Source organism: Nycticebus coucang, chromosome 9 (genome assembly GCF_027406575.1).
Source record: "Nycticebus coucang isolate mNycCou1 chromosome 9, mNycCou1.pri, whole genome shotgun sequence".
NCBI lineage: Eukaryota > Metazoa > Chordata > Mammalia > Primates > Lorisidae > Nycticebus > Nycticebus coucang.
The window spans coordinates 129,534,122-129,560,965 of NC_069788.1; the positions used below are offsets into that span (position 1 = coordinate 129,534,122).

The 26,844-nt window shown below is 39.1% G+C and overlaps 1 protein-coding gene across 1 annotated transcript in view; it reads left to right on the forward strand.

The window, feature by feature from the left end:
* The first annotated feature begins 608 nt into the window (after positions 1–608).
* Positions 609–26,844, forward strand: part of PCNX4 (pecanex 4) — a 47,414-nt gene continuing 21,178 nt past the window's right edge. The window contains exons 1-2 of the mRNA XM_053601941.1: positions 609–1,047; positions 13,798–14,538. Coding sequence (XP_053457916.1) covers positions 13,850–14,538 — 689 coding nt within the window. The 5' untranslated portion in view covers positions 609–1,047; positions 13,798–13,849. The remainder of the gene's footprint in view (positions 1,048–13,797; positions 14,539–26,844) is intronic.

Consider the following 26,844-nt stretch of genomic DNA (forward strand, 5'->3'; position numbering starts at 1 on the left):
AAATCCACTTAACGAAAAAGAAAAATGCGATAAGGGGGCGGCGCCTGTGGCTCAGTGAGTAGGGCGCTGGCTCCACATACCGAGGATGGCGGGTTCGAACCCAGCCCCGGCCAAACTGCAACAAAAAATAGCCGGGCGTTGAGGCGGGCGCCTGTAGTCCCAGCTGCTCGGGAGGCTGAGGCAAGAGAACCGCCTAAGCCCAGGAGCTGGAGGTTGCTGTGAACTGTGACGCCACAGCACTCTACGAGGGTGACAAAGTGAGACTCTGTCTCTAAAAAAAAAATAAATGGAACGAAGGGCGGCTGGAAGCTCGGGTATGCAGCTCCAAATTCTCCAACCCAAATAGCGTGTATGAAGCATCCCTTATTCATTACCGTCGGCGCGATGGGTGGCGATGGGAAGAGTGTGGATGTCGCTAATGGTGGAAAGGAGAAGCTGAGCAGTTAGGGTTGGACAAGCCCGCCGTCAACCCTCAGGTAACCCGAAATTCGCAAAATGGCGGACACGCGCCGCTCCGACCCGGGAACACGATCCTGCGGAAGAACGTCACGTTACCACGGCAACGACGCTCTTACGCAAAGGGGTGCGGCCCGGGTGAAAATTCAGGAACGGCGCTGCCAGGCCTTTCTCCGCCGCAGATGCGACTCCCAGGCTCAGGACCGAGCCGGAGAAGCAGTCACTCCACGAGCTTTGTCCCAGATCCGGCGCTGACAGAGCGAACCTGTCGCCCGCTGCACCTGGCCGGCTCGGCCGTACGGCGGGGCCCGCTCGGGGGCGCGCTCAGGCTGGGGGCGGGGCCAGCCGGGCGCCGGGCCGCGTCTCCGCGCGCGTGCCGTGCTGCTCGGGCCGGCGTTGACGTTAGCCATGGCAACCCGGAGCGGGCCTGGGAGGAACCGCCGTGAGCTCCTTGTTCGGCTGCCGCAGTTTGTCTGCCCTCGCGTTCTGCTCACTGCCAGCCTCCCTGCGGGGGCTCCCCACCCGGCTTTCCCTGCAAAAACGCAGGCCCTGGGCTGCCTTTGCATCGCCTCCTCCCTTGGGTGACTGGAGGTAGGTGCGATCCCCGACGCCCACCTGGGACTAATTCGGCGCCTTAATTTCCAAGCCGGTGCATAGCTTTCGTTGCCAATAGAAACGCATTTTTTGTTCTTCGTTATAAAACCTTTAAGTGCGACTATTGCATTTTTTTCTAAGACGTAAAATGAATTCAGTCATTAGAAGTAGTAATCCAGTGTGATTTTAACTTTCCTTGGAAGAACTACGTTAACCTGTTGAGTTGCAGTATTTTGTTTATGAAAGACCCTTACTAATGAAAAGAAAATCTTAAAATCTTAAAAAGAAGGGATAAGCACATTAACATCTTCTTGAATCTACAAAAAGGTATTTATTCAAGTTCACGGAATTAGTTTGTAGACAAAAGTATGACAGGCTGAAAAGTATGCTTGAAGGATCTGTCATAGGTACTGGCAGTGCTTCACAAGTAGAATGATGACTTGTTGGTTCAACACTAGATTATGAACTGATACCATTCCATCACTCACAGAAAACTAAAACTGCAGGAAATAGCTGAAGATCATATCAGATTATGAATTGATAGCGTTCCATCACTCAAAGAAAACTAATCTTTTTTCTTTTCTTTCTTTTCTTTCTTTTTTTTTTTTTTTTTTGTAGAAATGGAGTCTTGCTATGTTGCCTAGGGAAAACTCATGGCCTCAAGTGATGTCTGACCTCAGCCTCCCGAAGTGCTGTGTATGCCAGGGCCAGCCAATACTTCTGTTACTATTCCAAACTACCCTTTCCACACCTCTGGGTTGACAAGTGTTTCTTTCAAAACCAAGTAGCAGATGAATTAAGTCTGCCACTCACATGCACTAGTAGAAATAAACAAATTTATTTTACAGAAAAGAAAATTGAGAAACATTAAGTGACTTAACCATGACACAATGTTGGTTGGTGGTAGAATGAGTTTTTGAATTGTATCAAACTATGGCCAAATGGAAGGGAATTTTATTTTGAGCCTGGAGAACTAGAAAGATAATTTGAGAGAAAGGTTCTTCAGGAAAAGATAACTGTGAGAGGAATCTACAAAATCAAAAGCTTTTGTTAGCTAAGCCAGTGTGAAGGGACTGGTACCTAGTATTCTCTGATGAGGCAAGTGGGAAAGCATTTAAAAGGTTATCACCATCAAAGTGAAAACAACCTGGAGAATGGGGGGAAAATCTTGTGAATCATATATATGGAAGAGATTTGTATCCACAATATAAAACAAACCCTTACAATAACAAAAATCAACCCAATATTTTTAAGATGAGAAAAAGATCTGAACAGAAATTTTTGCAAAATATATGTGGCCAACAGGAACAAGAAATGATACTCGACTTGGTAAATCATTAGGAAATACAAATCAAAACCACAATGAGATACCATTTCAAACCCCCTTGATTGGCTAAAATAACACTATAAAACATACTGGTGAGTTAATGGAGAAATCAGAACTCTCAAGGACATGTAAAATGGGGCAGCTGCTTTGGAAAACACTGTGGCAGTTCCTCAAAGGCTAAATAAATGCAGAGTTATATAATCCAGCAATTCCACTCTTAGGTACAAACCCAAGAGAAACAAATACATGTCTACACAAAGATTGGCACATGAATTTTATAGCAGAAATATTAGTCAAAAAAGTGGAAACCACCCAATTGTCCATCAACAGGTGGATAAATAAAATGTGTAATATCCATGCAATTAACTATTGGGCTATCAATAGGAATTACATACTGATAGACCTTGAAATTACATATGATAGATCATACTGATAGATGGACCTTGAAAACTATGCTAGTGAAATAAGCCAGTCACAGAGTTGCCAATAGATGTTCCAACAGTTAAATTACTAAAATGGGCATTATGTACTGTATGCTAGAATACAAATTTGGGGATTTAGCGTGGGTTGCAGTGGATATTATTAGCTAGGGCAGTCTTTGCCCTAATCGCAGGAATGCCTTAACGAAGAAAACGAAAAATCTAACAATAGTGAAAAATAAATGTAAAACAATGGGTGTAGAGCAGATAATCAATTTAAAGGGAAGACAAACAATTTAGGATTGGGAAGACTTTACCTAAACAAATTCTGGTCCTTGACAACAAGGGGTTGTGCAGAGACGGTGTAGGTCAGTGGAGGAGGAGTAATCCATGTTCAAGGGGACATGAGTTGAATAATTTGAGGCAAAGGGGGTTAGTGGGAGACACGGAGAAAAAGACCATAGTGCTATCTAAAAGATATACCTGATGATAGTATTACAATAACACTGCTATGTCTTAATCAAGGGTCAAAGGGCCATTTTCCATCTTTGGAAACCTTCACAAGTTTAATTATGTTTAATAATTTTAGATTATTTATAAATTAACTTCTGTTAATTATAAATATAAGCAGGAGCTTATATTCTCAGTAATGAAAATTAGAAGAATTCCAAAGTTGCTTCTACTGTAAACAGTTATTTGAGGGGAAAAATGATCTTTACTGGATCCTTACCTCCCCTGGGTCAGAGAGCAGCTTTATTGCAGTCACCTAGCACATTGTTGGTATTCAAAAGTTATTAAGTTTGTGGGAAGTACTATTAGCAATTACTCTATAAAAGGAAGGAGGTAAAACATTTGGCCTATATTAACAGCTATCAAAGTATAATCTTTAATTTTCACTAACATCTTTCAACATTGCTTTAAGAACAAGGTAACAGAGAAAAAAAAGATTGTAACATGTCATAGAGTTAATGCTCTTCACACAAAAAATTCTTTCAAATTAATAAGACCAACGAGTCATCATTGAATGAATGATGAGTGATATAGTTTGGATGTTTGTCTCCTCCAAATCTAATGTCGAAATTCAATCTTTAGTGTTGGAGGTGGGACTAAATGGGAGGTATCTTGGATAGATCCTTCATGAATGGATAGATCCTTCATGATTACTTTATGGTGCCCCCCATAAAGTAATGAGTTAACTCTTCTTGTACTTGTTCACGCCAAAGGTGGTCGTTTAAAAAGAACCTGGTACTCCCTCTTCTCCCTTGCTGCTTCTCTGGCCATGTGACATATCTCTTCTCCCTTTGCCTTCTGCTTGACTCTTACCAGAAGCAGGTGCTGACACCATGCTGTGTGTGTAGTCTGCAGAACTCTGAGCCAAATAAGCCTCTTTACAAATTACTAAACTTTGGGTATTACTTTAGAGCAGTGCAAAAACGGACTAACATACCACTCCAGTAGAAACATAGGAAAAGAACATGAAGAGGTAATTTACAAAAGATAACAGCATTGGCCAACGCCTGTGGCTCAGTAGGGTGCCAGCCCCATATACTGAGGGTGGCGGGTTCGAACCTAGCACCGGCCAAACTGCAACAAAAAAATAGCTGGGCGTTGTGGTGGGCGCCTGTAATGCCAGCTACTCGGGAGGCTTAGGCTTACGAGAATTGCCTAAGCCCAAGAGCTGGAGGTTGCTGTGAGCTGTGATGCCACGGTACTGTACTGAGGGTGACATAATAAGACTCTGTCTCTAAAAAAAAAACCATAAATAATTAAAAAATCCAGCATTTGTCTACATACATAACATATACATGTAAAGAATATTAAAAAAGAGACCATAATATAATAATAGGGTTCTATAAAAAGGAAATTCAGAGATTAAAGAAAAGCTCTCAGAAATTAAAAATAGGAAAGATGTAATGAATGTCGACAGATAAATTAGAAGGTAGTAAATCTCCTGAAAGTACAGTAAAAATACAGTTGAGGCAAATGCCTCAGTGCAGAAGCACTCAGTAACTGTGTATGGGTTCAATATCATCTCATCTGTTAGGTTGGCTATTATCCAAAAAAGAAAAAGTTTGGCAAGTATATAGAGATATTGGAACTCTAGTGTGTTCTTGGTGGGAATACAAAATGCTATGCCATTATGTAAAACAGTGTGGAGGTTCTTCAAAAAAATAAAAAGAACTGCCAATCCTACTTCTAGATATTTATCTACAAGAATTGAGTCACAATTTCAAAGTGATATTTGCTCTCTCACGATCATTGCGGCATCATTGACAATAGCCAAGATGTGGAAACAACCAAAGTGTCCAGCAACAGATGAGTAGTTAAAGGAAATGTGGCACTGGAAATTCTGCCATTTATGACATCGTAGATGAGCCTGAAGACACTGTGGTAAGGGCAGTAAACCCGTCACAGAAGGACAGATACCACTTGATTTCATTTATGAAAGGTACCCAAAATAGTCAAACTCACAGACGCAAAATGTAGAATACTTATGGTCAGGGGTTAGGGAAGTGAGGATTTACTATTTAGTGGGGTATAAAGTTTTAGTTATGGAAGATGACAAGGTTCTAGAGACACATGTACAACATTGTGCTGTGGTTAATGGTACTGCTACCCCATTGTACTGTTAAAAATGTATTGGCTGCAAATATCTTATTAGTGTTCTTAGCAGAATACAAAATAAATCATAATCAACTGGAACAATGAATGAAATCAATCAATAAAAAATGATAGTTTTTTTAAGTAATCTTTACTAAACAAAAATTAGATCAATGCTAAAACTTTTATTTCTAGATTTTTTTGTTGTTGAACTAAGAGAACCATATATTTAATACACTCCCCCAAATTGCCATTTTTTGTTACTTGTTTTTTTTTGCATGCTCATATACTTAACATTTATTAATCAGAAAATACAGCTGTTTTATTGAACCAAAATTTTTAAACTAATCTTATTTACCAAAAATGCACCCAAGTCACATAAATTTGAAAGACACTTGAGCTAGTTTCTATATATTTGGGAATTTTAAGAATACTTAATATAAAGTATGATTTATCTCTAAGCCAATTTACATAGAAGTTCCTTAAGAGATTTTATAAATTAGTAATCCAGAGGTAGAAAAGCCTCAAATATATATAACATATAAACATGTATAAACATAGTCATTGATGCTAACAGATATTTTATAGCTTTCATTTTAAAGATTAGCCATGTGTCTTGCAATCAGTGTAACCTGGCTTATTGTACCCTCATTGAATCCCCAACAATAAAAAAAAAAAAAAGAAGTAAAAAAAAAGATTAGCCATGTGTCAGTACTCTCTGTTTTATATAGAAGAGTTGAATCCTCTTTACACTACTTTACATTTTTATCCAAACTGTGTTTCTGTCAAAAATGGGACAAAGTAAATTTACTTGTTGAACTTGAGGGCTAAAGTTTTACTAATATTTGTGGAGAATACCTTTGATTTTGCATTGCCCTGATGGATAATTCAGTGGTGGCCATGAACTACATTCTAGACTGGTGACTAAAGAGGTATCCAGCAGCTGTTTAAATGTCTCCAAAGGCCATCGGAGTGGATAAAATGTCATATATTTTCAATTATCCTTTTGTCTAGTAAACCTCAGGAACTTTTTTTGATTATTATTATTAAATCATATACACATAGATCATGTATACATTAATGCATTTATGGGGTACAGTGTGCTGATTTAATATAGAATTATGCTTACATTCTATGCTTAGAATGATGTGCTTACATCACACTGGTTAATATACATACCTCATCTCGTTTACTTAGTTACTGTGTTAAGACATTTATACTCTATACTAATAGATCTGACATGTACCCTTGCATGATGCACCGTAGGTGTGATCCCACCATTCACCCTCCCATTCCCCCCTCCTCCCTCCTTCATCCTGGGCCATAGTTGTGATCTATTCTTCATATGAACGTGTGAGTGATTGTAAATTGGTTTCATAATAGTACTGAGTACATGGGATATTTTTTCTTCTATTCTTGAGATACTTTACTAAGTAGGATATGTTTCAGCTCCTCCACCCATGTAAACGTAAAAGAGGTAAAGTCTCCATCTTTTTCAAGGCTGCATAATAGTCCATGGTATACATATACCACAATTTATTAATCTATTCATGGCTCAGTGGGTACTTGGGCTTCTCCCATACTTCTGTTTGTTTTAAGGAATGTTTATGATTGCTGAATTGAGGTTTTGGGAACTAAGAATTCCCTCACGTTAGATTGTTAAGTAGATCTCTATTTCTTATCCTTCTGAGTAATGTGTAAGAAATATAACTTAGCTTCCAAATAAAGCAAAATTTCTGTGGCTGTTTTATTGGTCCATTTCAAAGTAGCATATGAAGAAAACATAGGGTCTAAATTAGTGTTGTGATGCCATCTATATCCCTTAAATTCTCTTTTCACAGTTTTTTTTTCCTCTAAGTCTTAAGCCATATTTTATTTCAACATGTCGCGACCCCTAAAGCCCTGGTCTTGGTCTCCTCAGGAAGGAACCAGGCGTGACACAGATTAGAAGTATAAGCTTGCGGAGGAAAGTGGGCTAACCTTAATTACAGGGTAGCCCCGAGCCCCCTCCTCAATGGCTATTTATTAAGGTTATACCCAACAGGTGTGGAGAGTGAAGGTGATTGACATACACAACAGGTGTGGAGAGTTAAGGTAATTACAGAGGAGGGCTGCATGCGGTAAGGATTGCCATGTGCTCTCCTCACGTGCTCTTTCCCCACAACCCTCATGAAGAAGTACCAAGCATCAATGTTTAACACATGCTTACTAGTGAGTGACCCATCTTATCTCATTCTGGAACACCGAGTTACTTGGGGGATTGCTCCCAATTCACAAAACATCTCTAGGCTTGCCAGGAGACTGTCCTGTTCTCAGCATGTCCTTCTAATGTGATAAGAATCAGTAACTGTTCTTTGCAAGCATGGCGTCCATTCCTCTACACAACACGTCAGTAGCAGCCATATACGTGCATCAGTCCTTCAAGGAATTAATGGTCTTTCACAAGTGTATGTGAAATTCTCACTTAGGGAGTAAGTTTTCATTATTTTGATTTTACTTCTTATGCTAGTAATTAAGGTTAGCATTTAAAAGATTTCTCTATGTAAATGTAACTGTTGCCTCCTACATAGAAAACGTTTTTAAGTTCTTAAATATTTTTAAATATTTCAAGATCTGCAATTAAACTTAAAAGCCAAATGTACAAGTTTATTGCAATTTTTGTTTTTATACTTCCTTAATGAATTGCTAATGGGTTCCCTGGTCAAGTAAGTTTGGAAAACTCCAATGATACATTTTAATTGGTTTGCAGTGGTGATTTTTTACTTTCAAAGATGTCTCAAGTCTTTAGTTTCCTAATATCCATTGTGAATATTCCAGATCACAGTCTAGTGTGTAATTTTTTTAAACTTCTTTGATCGTAGATCTCTTTTCAAGAAATATTTCATGGAATAAGTAATCCTTTATCTTTTTTTAAATATCCCATTAAAATAACTCAAATTACCATCCCAGTGTCCTCTCCTATGTTTCTTAGGCTTCCTGAGGTAATTTTCTCTTTCCTTCGCCTGCTCTAACTTAATACCTCATTGGTCTTGCCTTATTTTGTCTAATGTGCCTGCTTTTCTGCCTTTCTCTAAGTTGTCCCTCATTTCCTGATGATGAGGAGATTAAAGTATAGTATAGGACAGGGAACAAATTAAAATTGGGCTTCTGACATCTTAAAATTATCCATCCATTTCCTTTTCCATAATAGAAACCCAACTAGGGCCAGGCACAGTAGCTCCAGCCTGTAATCCTAGTGCTCTGGGAAGCCTAGGAGGGAGGGTTGCTTGACCCCAGGAGTTCAGAAATTAGCCAGGCATGGTGGTGGGTGCCTGTTGACTCAGTTACTCAGGAGACCAAGGCAATATGATCACTTATACCCAAGAGTTTGAGGTTACCATGAGCTCAGGGCCGTAGGTTGAGACTCTTGTCTCAAAAATATAAAAAATAAAAAAAGAAAGAAAGGACTCCACCATATTGCTCCCTTAGGCTCATCTCAGCTTCTGTATTGCTTTGGTGCTTTGGGATATGCTACTCTAGCACTCTAGGCCAGATCTTCCCTGAACTAATAGATACCATTATTTTATTCCATCATACAAATAAATGAAGATACTTTCCAAATCATTTAAAACTGTGAATAAATGGTTGATGGACCCACTGTTTTGAGTACATCAGAATACACTGCAAGAAATTTTCAAAAATGGCAAATAGCCCAGCTTCCTTTTAAAACAGAAATATGTCATATTTTCTAGCTTTTTGTTTATTTAAGCTATGTCATTAATGTATTACGTACTCTCCATGCCAAGGTACTCCACTAAATAGAGGTAATTGAGAATCTCAAGATTTGGTCCCTACCCACAAATAACTTACTAGGAGAGAAAAATAAGTGTGATAAGGTAACAGATGAAGAGACAAACCTATACAAGAAGTTACTATAAGAAATGCCCTCTGTTATATGTATTACACAGTGAGGACAGGTTGAGTGAGTATCCCTTATTCAAAATCTTTGGGACCAGAAGTGTTTCAGATTTTGGATTTTTTTGGTTTTGCAATATTGTCATTATATCAGTTAAGCTTCCCAAATCTGAATAGAGGAAATCTGGTATGCCCCAGTGAACATCTCCTGTAAGTGTGATGTTGTCATTCAAAACATTTCACATTTGGAGCATTTTGGATTTTTGGATTTGACTTGCTCAGTTTGTAGTATGTAGAACAAGCAGTATTTTTGCTATACAGAGAGAAGAGAGACTCAGGCCAAATTGCTCTTGAAAGTTGACTAAAATTACTAATTAGGAAAGGGAAGAGAGGGCATCCTAGGCAGAGGAAAAGGCATGAGCAAAAGCACCCAGAAGGAAAAGAACAGGAGATATATTTACAGGGTTCTAGAGGACATTTGGTAATTTGAAGAGGTGTCAAATGTTATACTTAAAAATACACAGTATCCCTTCTGAAACTTTTTACACATATATAAACTATACACCACCATCTATACGCACAGATGTGCATATTTCTTTTTATACAATTTTTTTCAGTATATCGTGGGCAACTTTCCACATTCCTACAATAAATACATCTTCAAGCTGGTCATGGTGGCTCATGCCTATAATCCTAGCACTCTGAAAGGCTGAGGCGGGTGGATTGAGCCCAGTAGTTCAAGACCATCCTGAGCAAGAGGGAGACCCTGTCTCTAAAAATAGCTAGGCATAATGGTGGGTGCCTGTAGTCACAGCTGCTTGGAAGGCTGAGGTAAGAAAATTGCTTGAGCCCAAAAGTTTGAGGTTGCTGTGAGCTATGACTGACACCATGGCACACTACCGAGGGTGTCAAAGTGAGACTCTGTCTCAAAAAAAAAAAAAATACATCTTTAGAATATTTCACTGTTTAGAATATGATCACTGAGTATTTCATTAAATGGATGAGAATAAAAGCAAATTATACAAAAGACTCAGAAGTACTTAAAGGGAAATGAGTATGGATAGTAACATGCAGCTAGATAATCTGGTCTGTAAGCTATCTTCACTTTCTGGCTGCCTTTCCCAGTAAGCCACGCATGCTACCTGGTTTTTGACTTGCCTGAAGCAAGAGAGGGTCTGCTTTTATCTAACTCCTGGGGAAATTTCAGATACATCCAGATGCTTCAAAACCCAGGCCGGCCAGCCAAGTTCATTTTCCTCTCTGATGGCATTTTCTGTAGATAATTGACATCAGAATGCTTACCCCTAACCACAGGAATATGACCTCACTCTTTGACTTTTACAAGACAGTGATATCAATACAGTGTACTAGGTCTGGCATCAGTGCAGAAAAGCTCATGTAGAGGGGAGGGAGGCAGTCTGCCCATTCCCTGAGTTTGAACCATGAACCTTTAAGATTTTATTTGGCCCTGTGAGTACAGTTGTCCCTTAGTCTGGAAGGGAGTAAGTTCCAGGACCTCCCTTGGATACCAAAATCGAAGGATGTTCAGGTCTCTGATATAAAACGGTATTTACTTATCAATAGGTATTTTCATGTAACCTACAACCATCCTCTTACATGGTTTATCATCTCTAAATTACCAATGGTACCTAATACAATATAAGAGCTATTTAAATAGTTATGATATGTCACTTAGGGAATGGATACAATTTTCTTCTGACTATTTTTAATCTGCAAAGTTGGTTGAATCCACTGATGCAAAGCCCATAGATAAACAGGACTTGTGGGGCTATCACATGAGTAAAAACTGATTTGTTCTTTGCAGTGCTAAAACCATGACTGGAAGATAGAGGAAGACAGATGTTTGCAATTTAAAAAACTTCCTAACAGTGTAACCAAGAGGTACTGTTAACACTAATTCTTAGAGGAGACCTCAAAACCTTTCAGGATGCCCCAGTTCTCTCTCCAGGGTTGTTAATTGATTCGGTAGAAATGACAGCAGAAAGACTTTTTTTTTTTTTTTTGTAGAGACAGAGTCTCACTTTATCGCCCTCGGTAGAGTGCCGTGGCCTCACACAGCTCACAGCAACCTCCAACTCCTGGGTTTAAGCGATTCTCTTGCCTCAGCCTCCCGAGTGGCTGGGACTACAGGCGCCCGCCACAACGCCTGGCTATTTTTTGGTTGCTGTTTGGCCGGGGCCAGGTTTGAACCCGCCACCCTCGGCACATGGGACCGGCGCCCTACCGACTGAGCCACAGGCACTGCCCAGTAGAAAGACTTTTAAACTGACTGGAAGAAAGGCTGTTTTAAGATTTTTTTTTTTTAAGATAAGAGCCTCACTTGGTCACCCTCAGTAGAATGCTGTGGCATCATAGCTCACAGTAACCTCAAACTCTTGGGCTCAAGCGATCTTCTTGCCTCAGCCTCCCAAGTAGCTGGGACTACAGGTGCCTGCCACACGCCTGGCTGTTTTTTGTTTTCTGTTTTTTCTAAGAGACAGGGTCTCCCTCTTGCTCAGTCTGGTCTGAAACTCCTGAACTCAGGCAACATGCCTCGGCCTCCCAGAGTGCTGGGATTACAAGCGTGAGCCACTACGCCTAACCTAAGATGTTTGAAATTTAATTCTTGTCTAGCCTAACATAAGATATACTAAGCTAATACTCTGCCTGTCCTTGTGTCAAGCAACTGTTACTCAGAATAAGCTGTAGACTCAAAGGGGCATCAACCACAGCCTGCAGTTGGATATGAATGCTTATCTGTGGTGGTCGATGCCATGAAAGTTATGCCTCAACCTTTTTTTTTAACTTATCAGCTTTTGTTAGTGTTTGTGCATTTAATGTTTGGCCCAAGACAGCTCTTAGGTAATCATTTATAGCCAACCTTGGGCTGCGGTTGGATGCCCCAGCTAGAATATAAAGAAAAGTTAAACTGAAGAAAATCTTTAGATTTTTTAGAAATAAAGTAATCTAAAGCATGTATAGATCCTGTTACTATTTTTGCTTCCCCAGTTCTAGTAGTTTCTTGACATTGATAACAGAGAGACTGGAAAGTGAATTATTGCTTGCCCATGGTAACACAGCTATCGTGATACTAATAAGGCTGTGGCATATAAAGTCTTCTAATTGCTAGTTCTCTGCTCCTCCTCCTCCTTACTAAATTGCCATTGGCTATATGGATTTTTATTGAAATGCTACTTATTTTAGCAGGAATTTTTTCAATTATTGGAAAAATTCTGAATTTTCAGTAATTAATAACATGAGTAGTCCTTAGTATTTCTATTTTACTTGTATTTACAGTTCAGCTCAACGAAATTATAGAGCATGTCCTTTTATTTTATAGACCAACAATTGGCAAACCAGACTGGCCCACAGCCTAACTGTGGCTCACAGCCTATTTGGGTAAATTCTGTAAAAGTTTTACTAAAACACAGCCACTAATGTCCATTTGTTGTGTTGTTCATAGCTGCTTTCATGCTACAATGGCAAAGTTGAGTCATTACAACAGAATATGGTCCACAAAGCGTAAAAGTATTTACTCAACTAGCCCTTTACAGAAAAAGTTTGCTTACCTTTATAGGTAGAGGAAAAAAATAAAAACAGGCTGGGTGCAGTGGCTCATGCCTGTAATCCTATACTCTGGGAGACTATACTCTGGGAGGATGAGGTGGCTGGATTAATTGAGCTCAGGAGTTCTAAACTAACCTGATTAAGAGTGAAACCCCTGTCTCTAAAAATATCTGGGCATTGTGGCAGGTTCCTGCAATCCCAGCTACTTGGGAGGCTGAAGCAAGAGGATTGCTTGAACCCAAGAGACTGAGGTTGTTGCAAGCTACGGCACTCTACCGAGGGCAACGAAGTGAAACTCTGTCTCAAAAAAAAAAAAAAAATGCCGAACTCACTGGGAAATAACCAGTTAAACTAAACTACTGGCAGATTTGGGTTGAGAGGACTGGTTTCTTGAACTTGCCTTTGACCTCGAAATTTTAAAATGTGAGTTAGTGTCTAATTCCAAATATTAATTTCATTTTTTTGTTGCTTTTTGGATTCTCATTTTGTCACCCTTGGTAGAGTACTGTGGCGTCACAGCTCACAGCAACCTCAAACTCTTTGGCTTAAGTGATTCTTTTGCCTCAGCCTCCCAAGTAGCTGGGACTACAGGTGCCTGCCACAATGCCCGGCTGTATTTGGTTGTAGTTGTCATTGTTGTTTGGTGGGCCTGGGCTAGATTCGAACCTGCCAGCTCTGGTGTATGTGGCTGGTGCCCTAGCCGCTTGAGCTACAGGCACCGAGCCCCAAATACTAATTTCTAGATAAATTAATAAATAACTAAAAATAAAAACTTTTAAAAAGCCAACAATGTAGTGCCAAGTATGTGTCAGGCAATGGGAAATAAAAGTTATAAATCCTGCCTTTGAAGGAGCTAAGGAGGGAATTTAGAAATGTGGAGACATTTCCCCAGGTTTTAAGTATGACATTTTCAAATAATAGCCTTTTTCTTTTTCTTAGAAACTGTGTTACAAAAGAGAATGTGACTTCAGAATAATTCTGAGCAAGAAGAATGAGTCCAGATGTGCCTCTGCTGAACGATTACAAACAGGACTTCTTTCTGAAGCGCTTTCCACAGACTGTTCTTGGAGGCCCTCGACTCAAATTAGGCTATTGTGCCCCTCCATACATATATGTTAATCAGATTATCCTTTTTCTAATGCCATGGGCTTGGGGTGGAACAGGAACACTTTTATATCAACTAGGCATCCTAAAAGACCATTCTACAGCAGCACTTTCAGGTGGATTAATGCTCTTCACTGCACTTGTCATCCAGTTCACAAGCTTATATGCCAGAAGCAAATCTGTGACAGTACAAAGAATACTAACCACAGATATCTTAGCAGAAGAAGATGAGTATGAATTTACAAGTTGTGCTAATGCTGAGACCGTCAAATTTCTAATTCCCGGCAAGAAATATATAGCCAATACACTTTTTCATTCTGTTCTCGCTGGATTAGTGTGTGGTCTTGGAACACTGTATATGTTCCCAGACAGACTAACCTCCCTGTATGGCAATTTAGGAGGTACTGCTCTACTATTTCTCTTTGGATGGATGACATTATGTATAGGAGAATATTCATTAATTGTAAATACAGCTACAGAGACTGCAACTTTCCAAACTCAGGATACTTATGAAATCACTCCTCTTATGAGGCCTCTTTATATTTTGTTCTTCGTTTCCGTGGATCTTGCTGACAGGTAAAAACCTATCAAATGCTTTATGACTTGCTTTGTTTTTAAGTGTACATGGTAAGAGAACTTAGTATTTAAAAAAAATGAATCTGTGATTAAAAATCAAGACCAAACCATTGGGTAATAGGTTGTTTGGTGATTAATCTTTTAGGGCTAATCTCTATAAAACATTCATACTAAAGCAGTAGTTAAATCTTATTGAAGAATAAAAAAAAACCCACCCTTTCAAAGATATTATATAAGGAGTTTTTCAATACTATGTTTCATCTACTATAAGAAGCTGTGAATCTATAAAGATAGCCTGGCTGAAACCTGTGTAAAGAGGGTGAACTCTCCTGGGGGGAAAAAATTAGGAATTTAAAATGTATACATACAGCTACAACAGGGACCTCACCTAACAAATGTAAACATTGTAACTTAACTGTACCCTCATATTAATCTGAAATAAAAGAAAAATAAAATAGGGGCTCAGCAAATATATGCTAATTGATTAAAAAATTAAATTTATGTACATATTTGCATATTGAGTGAATTTAAGATCCATGGAAAAATTATTTCTAATTTTATGATAGCAACAATATTAGAAGGAACATTGATTTTTTTAACCAACTTATTACAGAAGAAAAATAGTAAATAGTTTTAACAAACATAATCATTTACCAAATTGTTTGATAACCCCTTTGCCTTTTCTAAATCTGACTTTTTATTTCTCTGTTTCTATAGATTGCAGCTTTCTCATCCCAGGTTAGTGTCAAGGTAGAAATGTAAAGGCATGTTATGAACTGAATGTTTGTATCTCTCCCAGATTTATATATATTGAAGTCCTAAACCCCAATATGATGGTATTTGGAGTTGGGGTCGTTGGGGAGTACTTAGGTCATGGAGGTGGGGCCCTGGTGTGATGGGGTTAGAGCCTCTATGAGGAAAGACACCAGAGAGCTTGCTCTCTCTCTGCCATGTAAGGACACAGCGAGAGGACAGCCATCTGTAAACCACAAAGAGACCTCTCAGCAGAACCTGACTGTGCTAGCAGCCTGATCTTGGACTTTGAGTTACTCCAGAACTGTTTCTGTTGTCTGAGCCGCTCAGTCTATAGTATTTTGTTATGGCTGCCCAAGCTGAGACTTTGATACTGAGAAGCAGAATGCCTAAAAATGTAGAAGCGATTTTGTAATTGTTGGTAATGTGTAGCTTGCTGGAAGAGTTTGAGGTACATGCTACAGACTAAGGGGGATTCTGATGAAGTCTGAGATGGAAGCAACATGTTATTGGAAACTGAAGGAAAGGCAGTCCTTGTTATAAAGAGTCAGAGAGCCTAGCTGAACCCTTTTCTGGTGTTTTGTGGAAGGAAGAACTTTCAAGTGTTTAAATTGCAAAGCAGAGTATTACAGGATTCGCTTGGTTTCTCCTGACTCCTTGTAATAAAATACAAAAGGTAGTAGCTGAATTGAAGAAGAAATTTTAAAAAAAGAAACCAGGTATGGAAAATTCACAGCCTATCCATAACATAAAACATGAGAAAGCATATTCTGAAGAGAACACCGAGAGTGTGGGAGCTGTCACTAAAGAGCTCACGGTGTTATATGAGCAAAAACATTGACAGTTTGAATTGAAGGGGCCAGAGACAGTATGAAATAAAGGAAAGCTGTAAAAATTCTTGGGTTTGACAGGATGGGTTGGTAGAACTATTCAGCTGGCAATATGCACCATGCACTACTTATTCTTCAAGAAAAGGGGAAAATGCTGAAGGTTATTCAGAGATCATCAGGGCTACTTCCTCAGCTAGGTAGATGGCTTCCTTCCAGAGCCTTAGGAGCAGGACCCCTGCCTAGATCTGGGGAGGGGAGGTTGATACTACCTGCCACCCAAGGGGCCTAGATGACAGAGTATGGAACCAAAGAGAGTTATTCTCAAGCCCTAGGATCTAATGGAATTTGTCTTGCTTGTTTTGGACTTCTGTCCCACCATTATATTTTGGAAGCACATAACTTCTCTGTGCTATCACAGGTTCACAGCTGAATGGAATTTACTTTAGTATGGATTATATTTATTTATTTTTTTAATCTTTTTTTTTTATTGTTGGGGATTCATTGAGGGTACAATAAGCCAGGTTACACTGATTGCAATTGTTAGGTAAAGTCCCTCTTGCAATCATGTCTTGCCCCCATAAAGTGTGACACACACCAAGGCCCCACCCCCCTCCCTTATTTAGATGATATTTAGGTGAGACTTCAGACTTCAGACTTTAGAGTTAATATTGGAATGAATTAAGTCTTTGGAGGCTGTTGGGATGGAATTAATGTATTTTGCATGTGAAAAGGACATGAATTTGGGGGAGGTGGCCATAGATGTGATATTACAGACTGATTGTGTTGCCCTAAAATGCTTATGTTGAAGCCCTAACCCGTGATGTAAAGGTATTTGGAGGTGGCGCCTCTGGGAAGTAGTTAGGTTTTGAAGGTGGTGCCCACTGTGATGGATTAGTGCCCCAGAGCTTGCTATCTGTCTTTTCTTCTCTCTTTTCCTCTCTCCTCCTCACCACCCCATGCTACGTAAAGACACAGCAAGTAGGCAACCATCTATACATCAGAAAGTGATCCCTTACCTCATTGTACTGACAGCCTAATCTTAAGACTTCAGAAATTGTGGGCAAATAAATTTCTGTTGGTTAAGCCACCTACTCTATGGTACGTTGTTTTGACAGTGAAGCTGATCTAACATAAGGCATTTAAAAAGTGTGTAGTGAAACTGACCTCTTCCTTCTCAAGTGTCTGTTTGCTGTTCCTTAACTCATAATCTCTTCTAATTGTGCCACATTTATAAACCAGAGGAAAATATAATATCCATGCAGTTCTTCACCAATCAAATGTTAAGGGAGCATTAGTAAGAAATTTATTACAAATTGATTCCTTAAGGGGCGGCGCCTGTGGCTCAAAGGGGTAGGGTGCCAGTCCCATATGCTGAAGGTGGCAGGTTCAAACCCAGCCCCGGCCAAAACCATAAAAAAAACAAACAAACAAAAACCCCAAATTGATTCCTTAACACCACTATCATTTACTATAAAAATTATTACAGTTAAATGCTTGATTTTGAAAAGTTAGTAAAATTGGGTTTAAATGGTGTTTATACTTCTTATGATCCCTTTTAAAAGATTGAAGCTTATAAGATTATTTTTAGGATACGTATTCTTGAGTTACTATCTCACTGTGCCGTTTCTGAAATCAGACATTATATACTTGCCCTAATACACCATTGCATTTGAAATAATTTCCTGTTATTTAAGATTTTTTAATATCAGTTAATTTTTTAAATATTTCATTTATTTATTAACTTCTATTAAATCATAGCTGTGTACATTAATGCAATCATGGGGTGCAATGTGCTGGTTTTATATACAATTTGAAATATTTTCATCAAACTGGTTAACATAGCATTCATGGCATTTTCTTAGTTATTGTGTTAAGACATTTATATTCTACACTTCGTAATTTTCACGTGTACCCTTGTAAAATGCACCATAGGTAGGGTCCCACCAATTACCCTCCTTCCACCTACTCTCCCCTTCTTCCTCCCTACCCTCCCTCTCCCTTTTCCCCTTCTTCTTGGGCTATAATTGCGTTATAGCTTTCATATGAAAGCTATAAATTGGTTTCATAGTAGGGCTGAGTACATTGGGTACTTTTTCATCCATTCTTGAGATACTTTGCTGAGAAAAATATGTTCCAGCTCCATCCATGTAAACATGAAAGAGGTAAAGTCTCTGTCTTTCTTTAAAGCTGCATAATGTTCCATGGTGTACATATACCACAATTTATTAATCCGTTCATGGGTTGATGGGCACTTGGGCTTCTTCTATGACTTAGCAATTGTGAATTGGGCTGCAACAAACATTCTGGTACAAATATCTTTGTTATAATGTGATTTTTGGTCTTCTGGATATATACCTAGTAGAGGAATTGTAGGATCAAATGGCAGGTGTATTTTTAGATCCCTAAGTGATCTCCAAACATCTTTCCAAAAGGAACATACTAGTTTGCATTTCTACCAGCAAGGTAAAAGTGTTCCCTTTTCTCCACATCCACGCCAGCATTTCTGGTTTTGGGATTTTGTTATGTGGGCTAATCTTACTGGAGTTAGATGATATCGCAAAGTAGTTTTGATTTGCATTTCTCTGATGATTAAGGAAGATGAGCATTTTTTCTATGTCTGTAGGCCGTGTGCTTGTCTTCTTCAGAGAAGTTTCCTTTCAAGTCCCTTGCCCACCTTGAGATGGGATCACTTGTTCTTTTCTTGCTAATACATTTGAGTTCTCTGTGGATTCTGGTTATTAAATCTTTGTCAGACGCATAACCTGCAAAAGTCTTCTCCCATTCTGAGGGCTGTCTGCTTGCTTTACTTATTTTGTTCTTGGCTGTGCAGAAGCTTTTGAGTTTGATCAGGTCCCAGTAATGTATTTTTGGTGTTGCTTCAATTGCCCGGAGGGACCTCCTCGTACAATATTCACCCAGACGGATTTCTTCAAGAGTTTTCCCTGCACTCTCCTCTAGTATTTTTATAGTTTCATGTCTTGAGTTTAAATCTTTAATCCAGTGAGAGTCTATCTTAGTTAATGTAAAAGGTGTGGGTCCAGTTTCAGTCTTCTACAGGTTGCCAGCCAATTCACCAGCACCATTTGTTAAATAGGGAATCTTTTCCACACTGAATGTTTTTAATTGGCTTGTCAAAGACCAAATAATGGTAAGTAGCTGGGTTCATCTCTTGGTTCTCTATTCTGTTCCATACATCCACCCCTCTGTTGTTGTGCCAGTACCATGCTGTTTTGATCACTATCGATTTATCGTGTAGTCTGAGGTCTGGTAGCATGATTCCTCCTGCTTTGTTTTTATTTCTGAGTAATGTCTTGGCTATTTGAGTTTTTTTCTGAATATAAAACAAAGTATTTTTTTGAGTTCTTTAAAGTATGACAGTGGAGGGATTAATAGGGATTGCATTAAAATTGTATATTGCTTTGGGTAGTATAGACATTTTAACAATGTTGATTCTTCCCAGCCATGAGCATGGTATGTTTTTCCATTGGTTAACATCTTCAGCTATTTTTTTTTCTTAGGGTTTCATAGTTCTTTTTATAGAGATCTTTCATGTCTTCTGTTAGGTAAACTCCCAAATATTTCATCTTCTTTGGCCCTACTGTGAAAAGAATAGAGTCCTTGACTGTTTTTTCAGCTTGACTATTTTTGGTATATTTAAAGGCTGCAGTTTTATGAATGTTGATTTTGTAACCTGAGATGCTGCTGTATTCCTTGATCACTTCTAAGAGTTTTGTAGTAGAATCCCTGGTGTTTTCCAGATACACAATCATATCATCTGCAAAGAGTGAAAGTTTGATCTCTTCTGATCCTATATGGATACCCTTGATCACCTTTTCTTGCCTAACTGAGATGGCTAAGACTTCAATTACAATGTTAAAAAGCAATGGAGACAATGGGCAATCTTGCCTGATCTGAGTGGAAATCATTTCAGTTTAACTCCATTCAATACAATATTGGCTGTGAGTTTGCTGCAGATGGCCTATATCAGTTTAAGAAATGTCTCTTCTATACCCATTTTCTTAAGTGTTCTGATCATGAAAGGATGCTGGAATATTATCAAAAGCTTTTTCTGCATCAATTGAGAGAATCCTATGGTCTTTGTTTTTTAATTTGTTTATGTGCTGAATTATATTTACAGATTTATGTATATTGTACCAGCCTTGAGACCCTGTGATAAAACCCACTTGGTCATGGTGTATAATTTGTTTGATATGTTGCCGGATCCTGTTTGTTAGGATCTTGTAGAATATTTTCATTCATTCATTAGTGAATGAATATTGGTCTGTAATTTTCTTTTCTTGTTGGGTCTTTTCCTGGTTTGGGGATCAAGGTGATGTTTGCTTCACAGAATGTGTTGGGTAGTCTTCCTTCTTTTTCTATATTTTGGAAAAGTTTGAGTAATATAGGTACTAGTTCCTCTTAAATGTTTGGTAGAATTCTGATCTGAAGCCATCTGGTCCCGGGGCTTTTCTTTTTATGGAGATTTTGTACGGTTGATGCTATTTCAGAACTTGATATAGGCCTGTTCAACATTTCCACTTCATTGTGGCTAAGTCTAGGAAGGTGGCGTGCTTTTAAGTATTGGTGTATTTCCTTCAGATTTTTGTATTTCTGAGAATAGAGTTTCTTGTAATATTCATTAAGGATTTTTTTCAATTTCTGAGGAGTCTGCTGTTATTTTGTCTTTACCATTTCTGATTGATGATAATTAGATATTTTAACTCTTTTTTTTTTTTTTTCCTGGTTAGGTTAGCCAGACTTGTGACCTAAGATGTGATCAATTTTGGAGGATGTTCCATGGGCTGATGAGAAGAATTTGTATTCAGTTTTGTTAGGATGAAATGTTCTAGAGATATCTGTTAAATCCAGATATGGAATGTTTACGTCTCGAAGTTCTTTGCTTAGCTTCTTATTAGAGGATCTATCCAACACTGCCAAAAGAGTGTTAAAATCTCCAACTATTAAAGTGCTGGGGGAAATCAAGTTGTCTTGTCTGTTAGAGTATCTCTTATAAATTAAGGCACATCCTGGTTGGGTACATAAATGTTAATAATTGAAATCTCATCATGTTGATGAGTGATCATCAAATATGAAGTGATCATCCTTATCTTTCCTTACTTTTGTTGGTTTAAAGCCTATTGTGTCTGAATAAAATTGCAACACCTTCTTTTTTCTGATTTCCATTTGCCTGAAATATAGATGACCATCCCTTTCCTCTGAGTTTATATTTATCTTTTAAGGTAAGATGATATTCTTGTATGCAGCAGATATCGGCCTGAGTTTTTGTATCCAGTCAGCCAACCTGTCCCTTTTTAGATGACAATTTAAGCCATTCACATTAGTTGTAAATATTGATAAGCCTGGTAGGATTTGGGGTATCGAGTTTTTTGAAAGTCCAGTGGACATTTTTAATCCTTTCACCACTGTGGAAGTTGGAATTTGATCAAAAGTTTCTGAGTGTGTTACTTTTGTGGTGGAGAATTGTGCTGGTCATTATAGATCTGAGAATATCCTGGAGAGCTGGTTTAGTTATGGCAAATTTCTTCAACATGTGAATGTCATCAAAGTATTTAATTTTTCCATCATAAATGGAACTGAGTTTCGCTGGATATGCAGGATCCTGGCTTGAAAGTTATTTTGTTTTAGGAGATTAAAAGTCAATGACCATCCTCTTCTAGCTTGAAAGGTTTCAGCAGAGAGATCTGCAGTCATTCTAATATTCTTCCCTTTGTAGGTTATGGTTTTCTTACATCTGCCTGCTTGCAGAATCTTCTTCATTTTTACTTTGGTGAAGTTAATTATAATGTGCCTAGGACAGGTCTCATTTGGGTTGAGTCATGCTGGGGTTCTGAAACTGCTGTCTGAATTTCAGAATCTCTTGACATGTCTGGGAAGTTCTCCTTCATTATCTCATGAAGAAGAGCATTTGTGCCTTTCGAAGCCACCTCGTCACCTTCAGGAATTCGTATAAGGCAAATATTAGTTTTCTTCGAATTATCCCAGAGCTCTCTGAGAGAATGATCCGTTTTTGCTCTCCACTTCTCTTCCTCTTTCAGCATTTGGGAGCGTTCAAAAGCTTTGTCTTCAATGTCAGAAATCCTTTCTTTCTGCTCTATACTATTACTGAGGGGTTCAACTGTATTTCTCAGATCTTTGAGGGCTACAAATTCTTCTCTGAATGTGTCAAAATCTTCGGTGATTTTGTCTTTGAATTCATTGAATTATTTTTTTTTTTATTAAATCATAGCTGTGTACATTGATATGATCATGGGGCATCATTCACTAGCTTCACAGACCGTTTACCAAGTTTCACATCAATTCATTGAATTCTTGAGACAACTTTTGAAATGCTCCTTGAATTTCTAATTCCAACTTTATCTACTTTACCTCCATTTTATTAATCTTATTTTGAAATCTAAATTCTGAATTCGATTTCTGACATCTCAGCCATCTGTTCATGAATGGGATCTTCAGTTGTGTCCCCCATGTCATTCCTTGAGGGAGTTGATCTTCTCTGGTTATTCATGTTATGGGAGTTTTTCCGTTGATTCTGCTCTACGATTATTTTACACCATTTGGCTAGATGAGCAGATAAGGTGAAGTTGGATTGGGGGCTCCTGGAGTAGTGATTAACCAGCCCTTTGCCCAAGAGCTGGGACTGGTGTCTGTAGCTTTTTGCCAACAGCTTTGCAAAGGACCTGTACAGTGCTATGTCCTGAGATACTGGGGATCTGCTTGTTGTGCTGGGGTTAAGTGGCTCTGTCTTGTTTTCAGCTGGTCTCTGTCCTACCCTAGTGAATCAGTTATTCTGGGTTGAAGTCTCAACTCTGGAGAAATATCAGCAATTAAGTCACCCTGCCCTCCATGGGCAACAACTGGAAATGAATCAAACAGTCCCACAACCACACACCCAGGGTACCACTTTGGATAGTCCTCAGGTGATTGGCCCAGTTCAAGAGATCCAAATCAATTGTCCCAGTCAGCACCCAATCTCCAGTGGTAGAGTTCAAAAGGTCTCTGGCATCTAGATAGCAGGGGTCTGGTGTATGACTTGCTCTGGTGCTCCATGGAGTCAGTTGGACCCACCCAACAAATGAATTAGTCTGGGATGGTTGATGCCTCTTTCCCCACTTTGCACCTCTGTTACACCCAGTCAAGTCACTGGTAACCCTGCAGGACTGTGACCCAGTTCCCTCCAATGAGCATATTCTCTAGGGGTTTGCGCCTGCCTGAATCACAGGGAGATCTATGTCTCTTCTGCCAGGCCTCTGCAATCTGCCACTATCTGACAGGGGGAGGCGAGGCCTGATAATCTATCTCCAGTGCTTAATGGAAGCTGGGGTGGTTCACTCAGTTCTAGCCCCGCCCCAGTGGATGTTGCTGACACTTGTATTTTTGAAGAATTTATGTTTCTGTCCCAGGTATATTTACCTGTGGACTGGGGGGTAGGGGGGTTTGAGTTCATTGAAACTGCAACTCAGCCCCAGTCTGTGCCGCTGCCTGGAGCTGGTGTGTCTGTCTGCCGCACTCTGTGTTGGGATGGGTGCAGTTAGAGCTCACACTCGGCTCTCAGTTCCTGCCTCTCCCCGCCTGCTTTTGTCTCCGCTATGATCCCCTGGGGGGCAGGTGCTTCTTAGGCTCACTAAAGCAGTCCTTCTGACTCACTCCTGCCGTGAGAGTATGCTGTCTCTGCCTGCGTGTCTTCTATTCTCTGTCCCCACTGCACCCCACCCGGACAGGTACCGCCTCAGGCATACCCTTTGCTCATGGGGCCTGTGTTTCTGTCCCAGATCTGTTCCGCTAGGGTCTGCCACCAGAGAATATGCCCGGCTTCCTTGGGTTGCGCAGAGAGGCAGGGAGTGTCTCTCCAAAATATCCCCAGGGGTGTGGAGCCCTGTTGTTCTCGCCACTGCTGCTGCTGCTCTGTGCCACGGGGTACCACCTCTCCCTCTCCTGTATGGTTCCCTCAGTCCCCTGTCTTCTTACACTCAGCTGCAAAATCAGCACAGACCTGCAACAGCCCATTCCTTGTCCATACCTCTTGAGAAAAGGCAAAAGAATCTGGACTCCATGGGGACAGGCTTCCAGACCTCGAGGTGAGAGTGGAGGGGAGTTCTGGGCGTTCAGAATTGCAAGTAGAGAATATATACAGTTTTATACAGTTTTATGCCTGGCGGGAGAGTACCATGGCACAGTAGTAGGGGAAGGAGTTCCGGTTTATAGACAGCGTCTCCCGTGGAACAAAATAGGATATCTGAACTCTGCTGGCTTGTTTGTAGAAAGTATACTGTGAGCCATTCTCATGGGTGGGTGGACTCCCATCTGCTTGGTGGTGGATTTTGTACCTATTATTTGTTTCCTTGCAGTCACAGCTCTCCTCAGCATGGTTGATGTGCATTCTTCAACCTTCTCTCTTGGTTCAGCTCCAGACCATCAGCTTATTTACTAAACTTTTGTCCTTTAACTCTCCTTCTGGATGGGAGCATCTGTGGAAAGCTGGCTCCAGTCAGCCAGCTTGCCTCTGCCATCTCAGTTAATTTTTAATTCCGTTTCTGCATTGTTTGTTGTGATGTAAAAGTGCATAAATATTTTTTAGTAAATTTTTACTGGATTTAATATACAGTTTTAATGTTTAAGAGAAAGTTTTTTTACTATGATTAAAAGAAAGATACAAAGGCCATTCTCACATCTATTTTATTTTATTTTTATTTTTTTTCCTGCAGTTTTTGGCTGGGGCTGGGTTTGAACCCGCCAGCTCCGGCATATGGGGCTACTCTGTTGAGTCACAGGCGCCGCCTCTCACATCTGTTTTTAAAGAAGACAATGACTAATTTATCTAAAAAAAATTATCTCCCATCTTAACTTTTTGAACATTTTAGCTTATGATTAACAAAGTAATAAAGAACTGGGATAATGATTGTACAGCGGTGTGATACTGCTGTCAAGTGGTACAGGAAGTACATGCAGTCTTCAGATTTAAACAGTTGTTGGATCTGATTGCTGCTTAATTTTATTTCAGAGGATGTAAAAGAAAGATGAAGAAATGAGCCCCACTGTGAAGTAATCTTTGTAATATTTTCTTTCCTAATTCTTTATTCTACACAGCGTAGTTGTGTAATAATTTAAAATGACTTTTTCTGTGTATTTTTGTCAGACAAACATTGCAATACTTAAAGATTCTCTGGGATTGTTTGAATGAATAACACAACATTTACATTATCTGAGCCACTATAAAAAACTTCTTTTTTCTTGGCATGTCGATCTTAGTGTGCAGAATTTGAAATTTTTTTTTCCCCAGAAGACAAGGTATTTCTTTGCCACCCAGGTTGGAGTACAGTGGCACGGTCATGGCACACTGCAACCTAGAATACCTGGGCTCAAGCATTCTTCCCACCACAGCCTCCTAAGCGTTGGCTGCCATGCCCAGCTGAAATATTTTATAGTTGTTTGTCTCAAGACATATATTTTTTTCTTAAGGAGGAAGATTTTTTTACTGTAGAAAATTCGTGTTACATTATCAGAAACATTCAAATTTAAACATTTTTCCATATTAAATAATTAACCACAGTAAGCCTTCATTTGGGGCTGAGTCTTATATGTAGGATTTAATGACAGCATTTGGTCACTTATATGCTTACATTAATTTATGTATATCCTAGTATGTAAATATCATGCCATAGCTAATTGTTTGAGAAAAAGAAATTTTAGAGTCTAATTTGGGTAAAATTACCTTGTTCTTGAGTATGTTTGCAAAAGAGGTGTTGAGGGTTAAAAAAAAAAAAAGAATGTACAAACCAGCAGGCTTTCTTTTGACATTGCTGTGGCTTTTTATGTGTGATTTGATTTCTTGATTTTTGTTACTTCTTTTCTTCTCAGAATGAATGAAGTAAGTTTTATTTGGAAATTACACTATTGAACATATTGTCCTCTATTTTAGCATCACATTGTAGACCTTGTGGTCATTTATTTTCTCCTTATAAAAATTTGAAGGACATAGATTATGAAGCAGAGAACATTAGCTAGTTTAGTTCTAGGACTTGTGAACAAACACATTATGCCTTTACTGTGTTACATCCACAGTTGCTATACATTTGCTCTCAGCTGTCAACATATACTTAAGTGGAGAAGGGTAAGATTAAGATAGCTTACAGAAGTCTTTTTCCTCAGCTTTGACTAGCAGTTCAGGTATTTAAGGTTACAACTAAGTTCTAAGATTTAGTTGTCTTTTTTGAAAGTTACCTTTAGAATTCTGTAAGTACTCTCACCTTGGTCTCTGGATACACTGTCTGGTTACCCTCATTCAAAAGAAAATTAGCAATATATTGATAATATTTATTCTTCTGTGCTTTCAAATTTTATTAAACTATTTGAAACAATTTAATGAGGTTGTATTTGACAGGCAAATGCAATACCAGTTATCAGTTTCTCCACTTAAGGTAAAAGCAATCTCTACTTCATGAGGGGATCATATTGTACAAATTTGTGTTCTCAAATCCATACCTTTGCTTGTAAAAACAGAATAGTGTTATAAATGCAGTTAATTCCCAGGTTTAGCCACAGAAATCAGTCATAACCTAAATAGCTCACTTCTGATACACTGACTTGAAATTCTGGGTCCTGGGAGCAGGAAAATATAGGAGGGACTGGGAGGAAGAGAAGAGCTTTCTGTCTGTGCCTGATAGTAATATGTGAATGTAAGGCTTTGGCTTTCCAAAGTGACTTG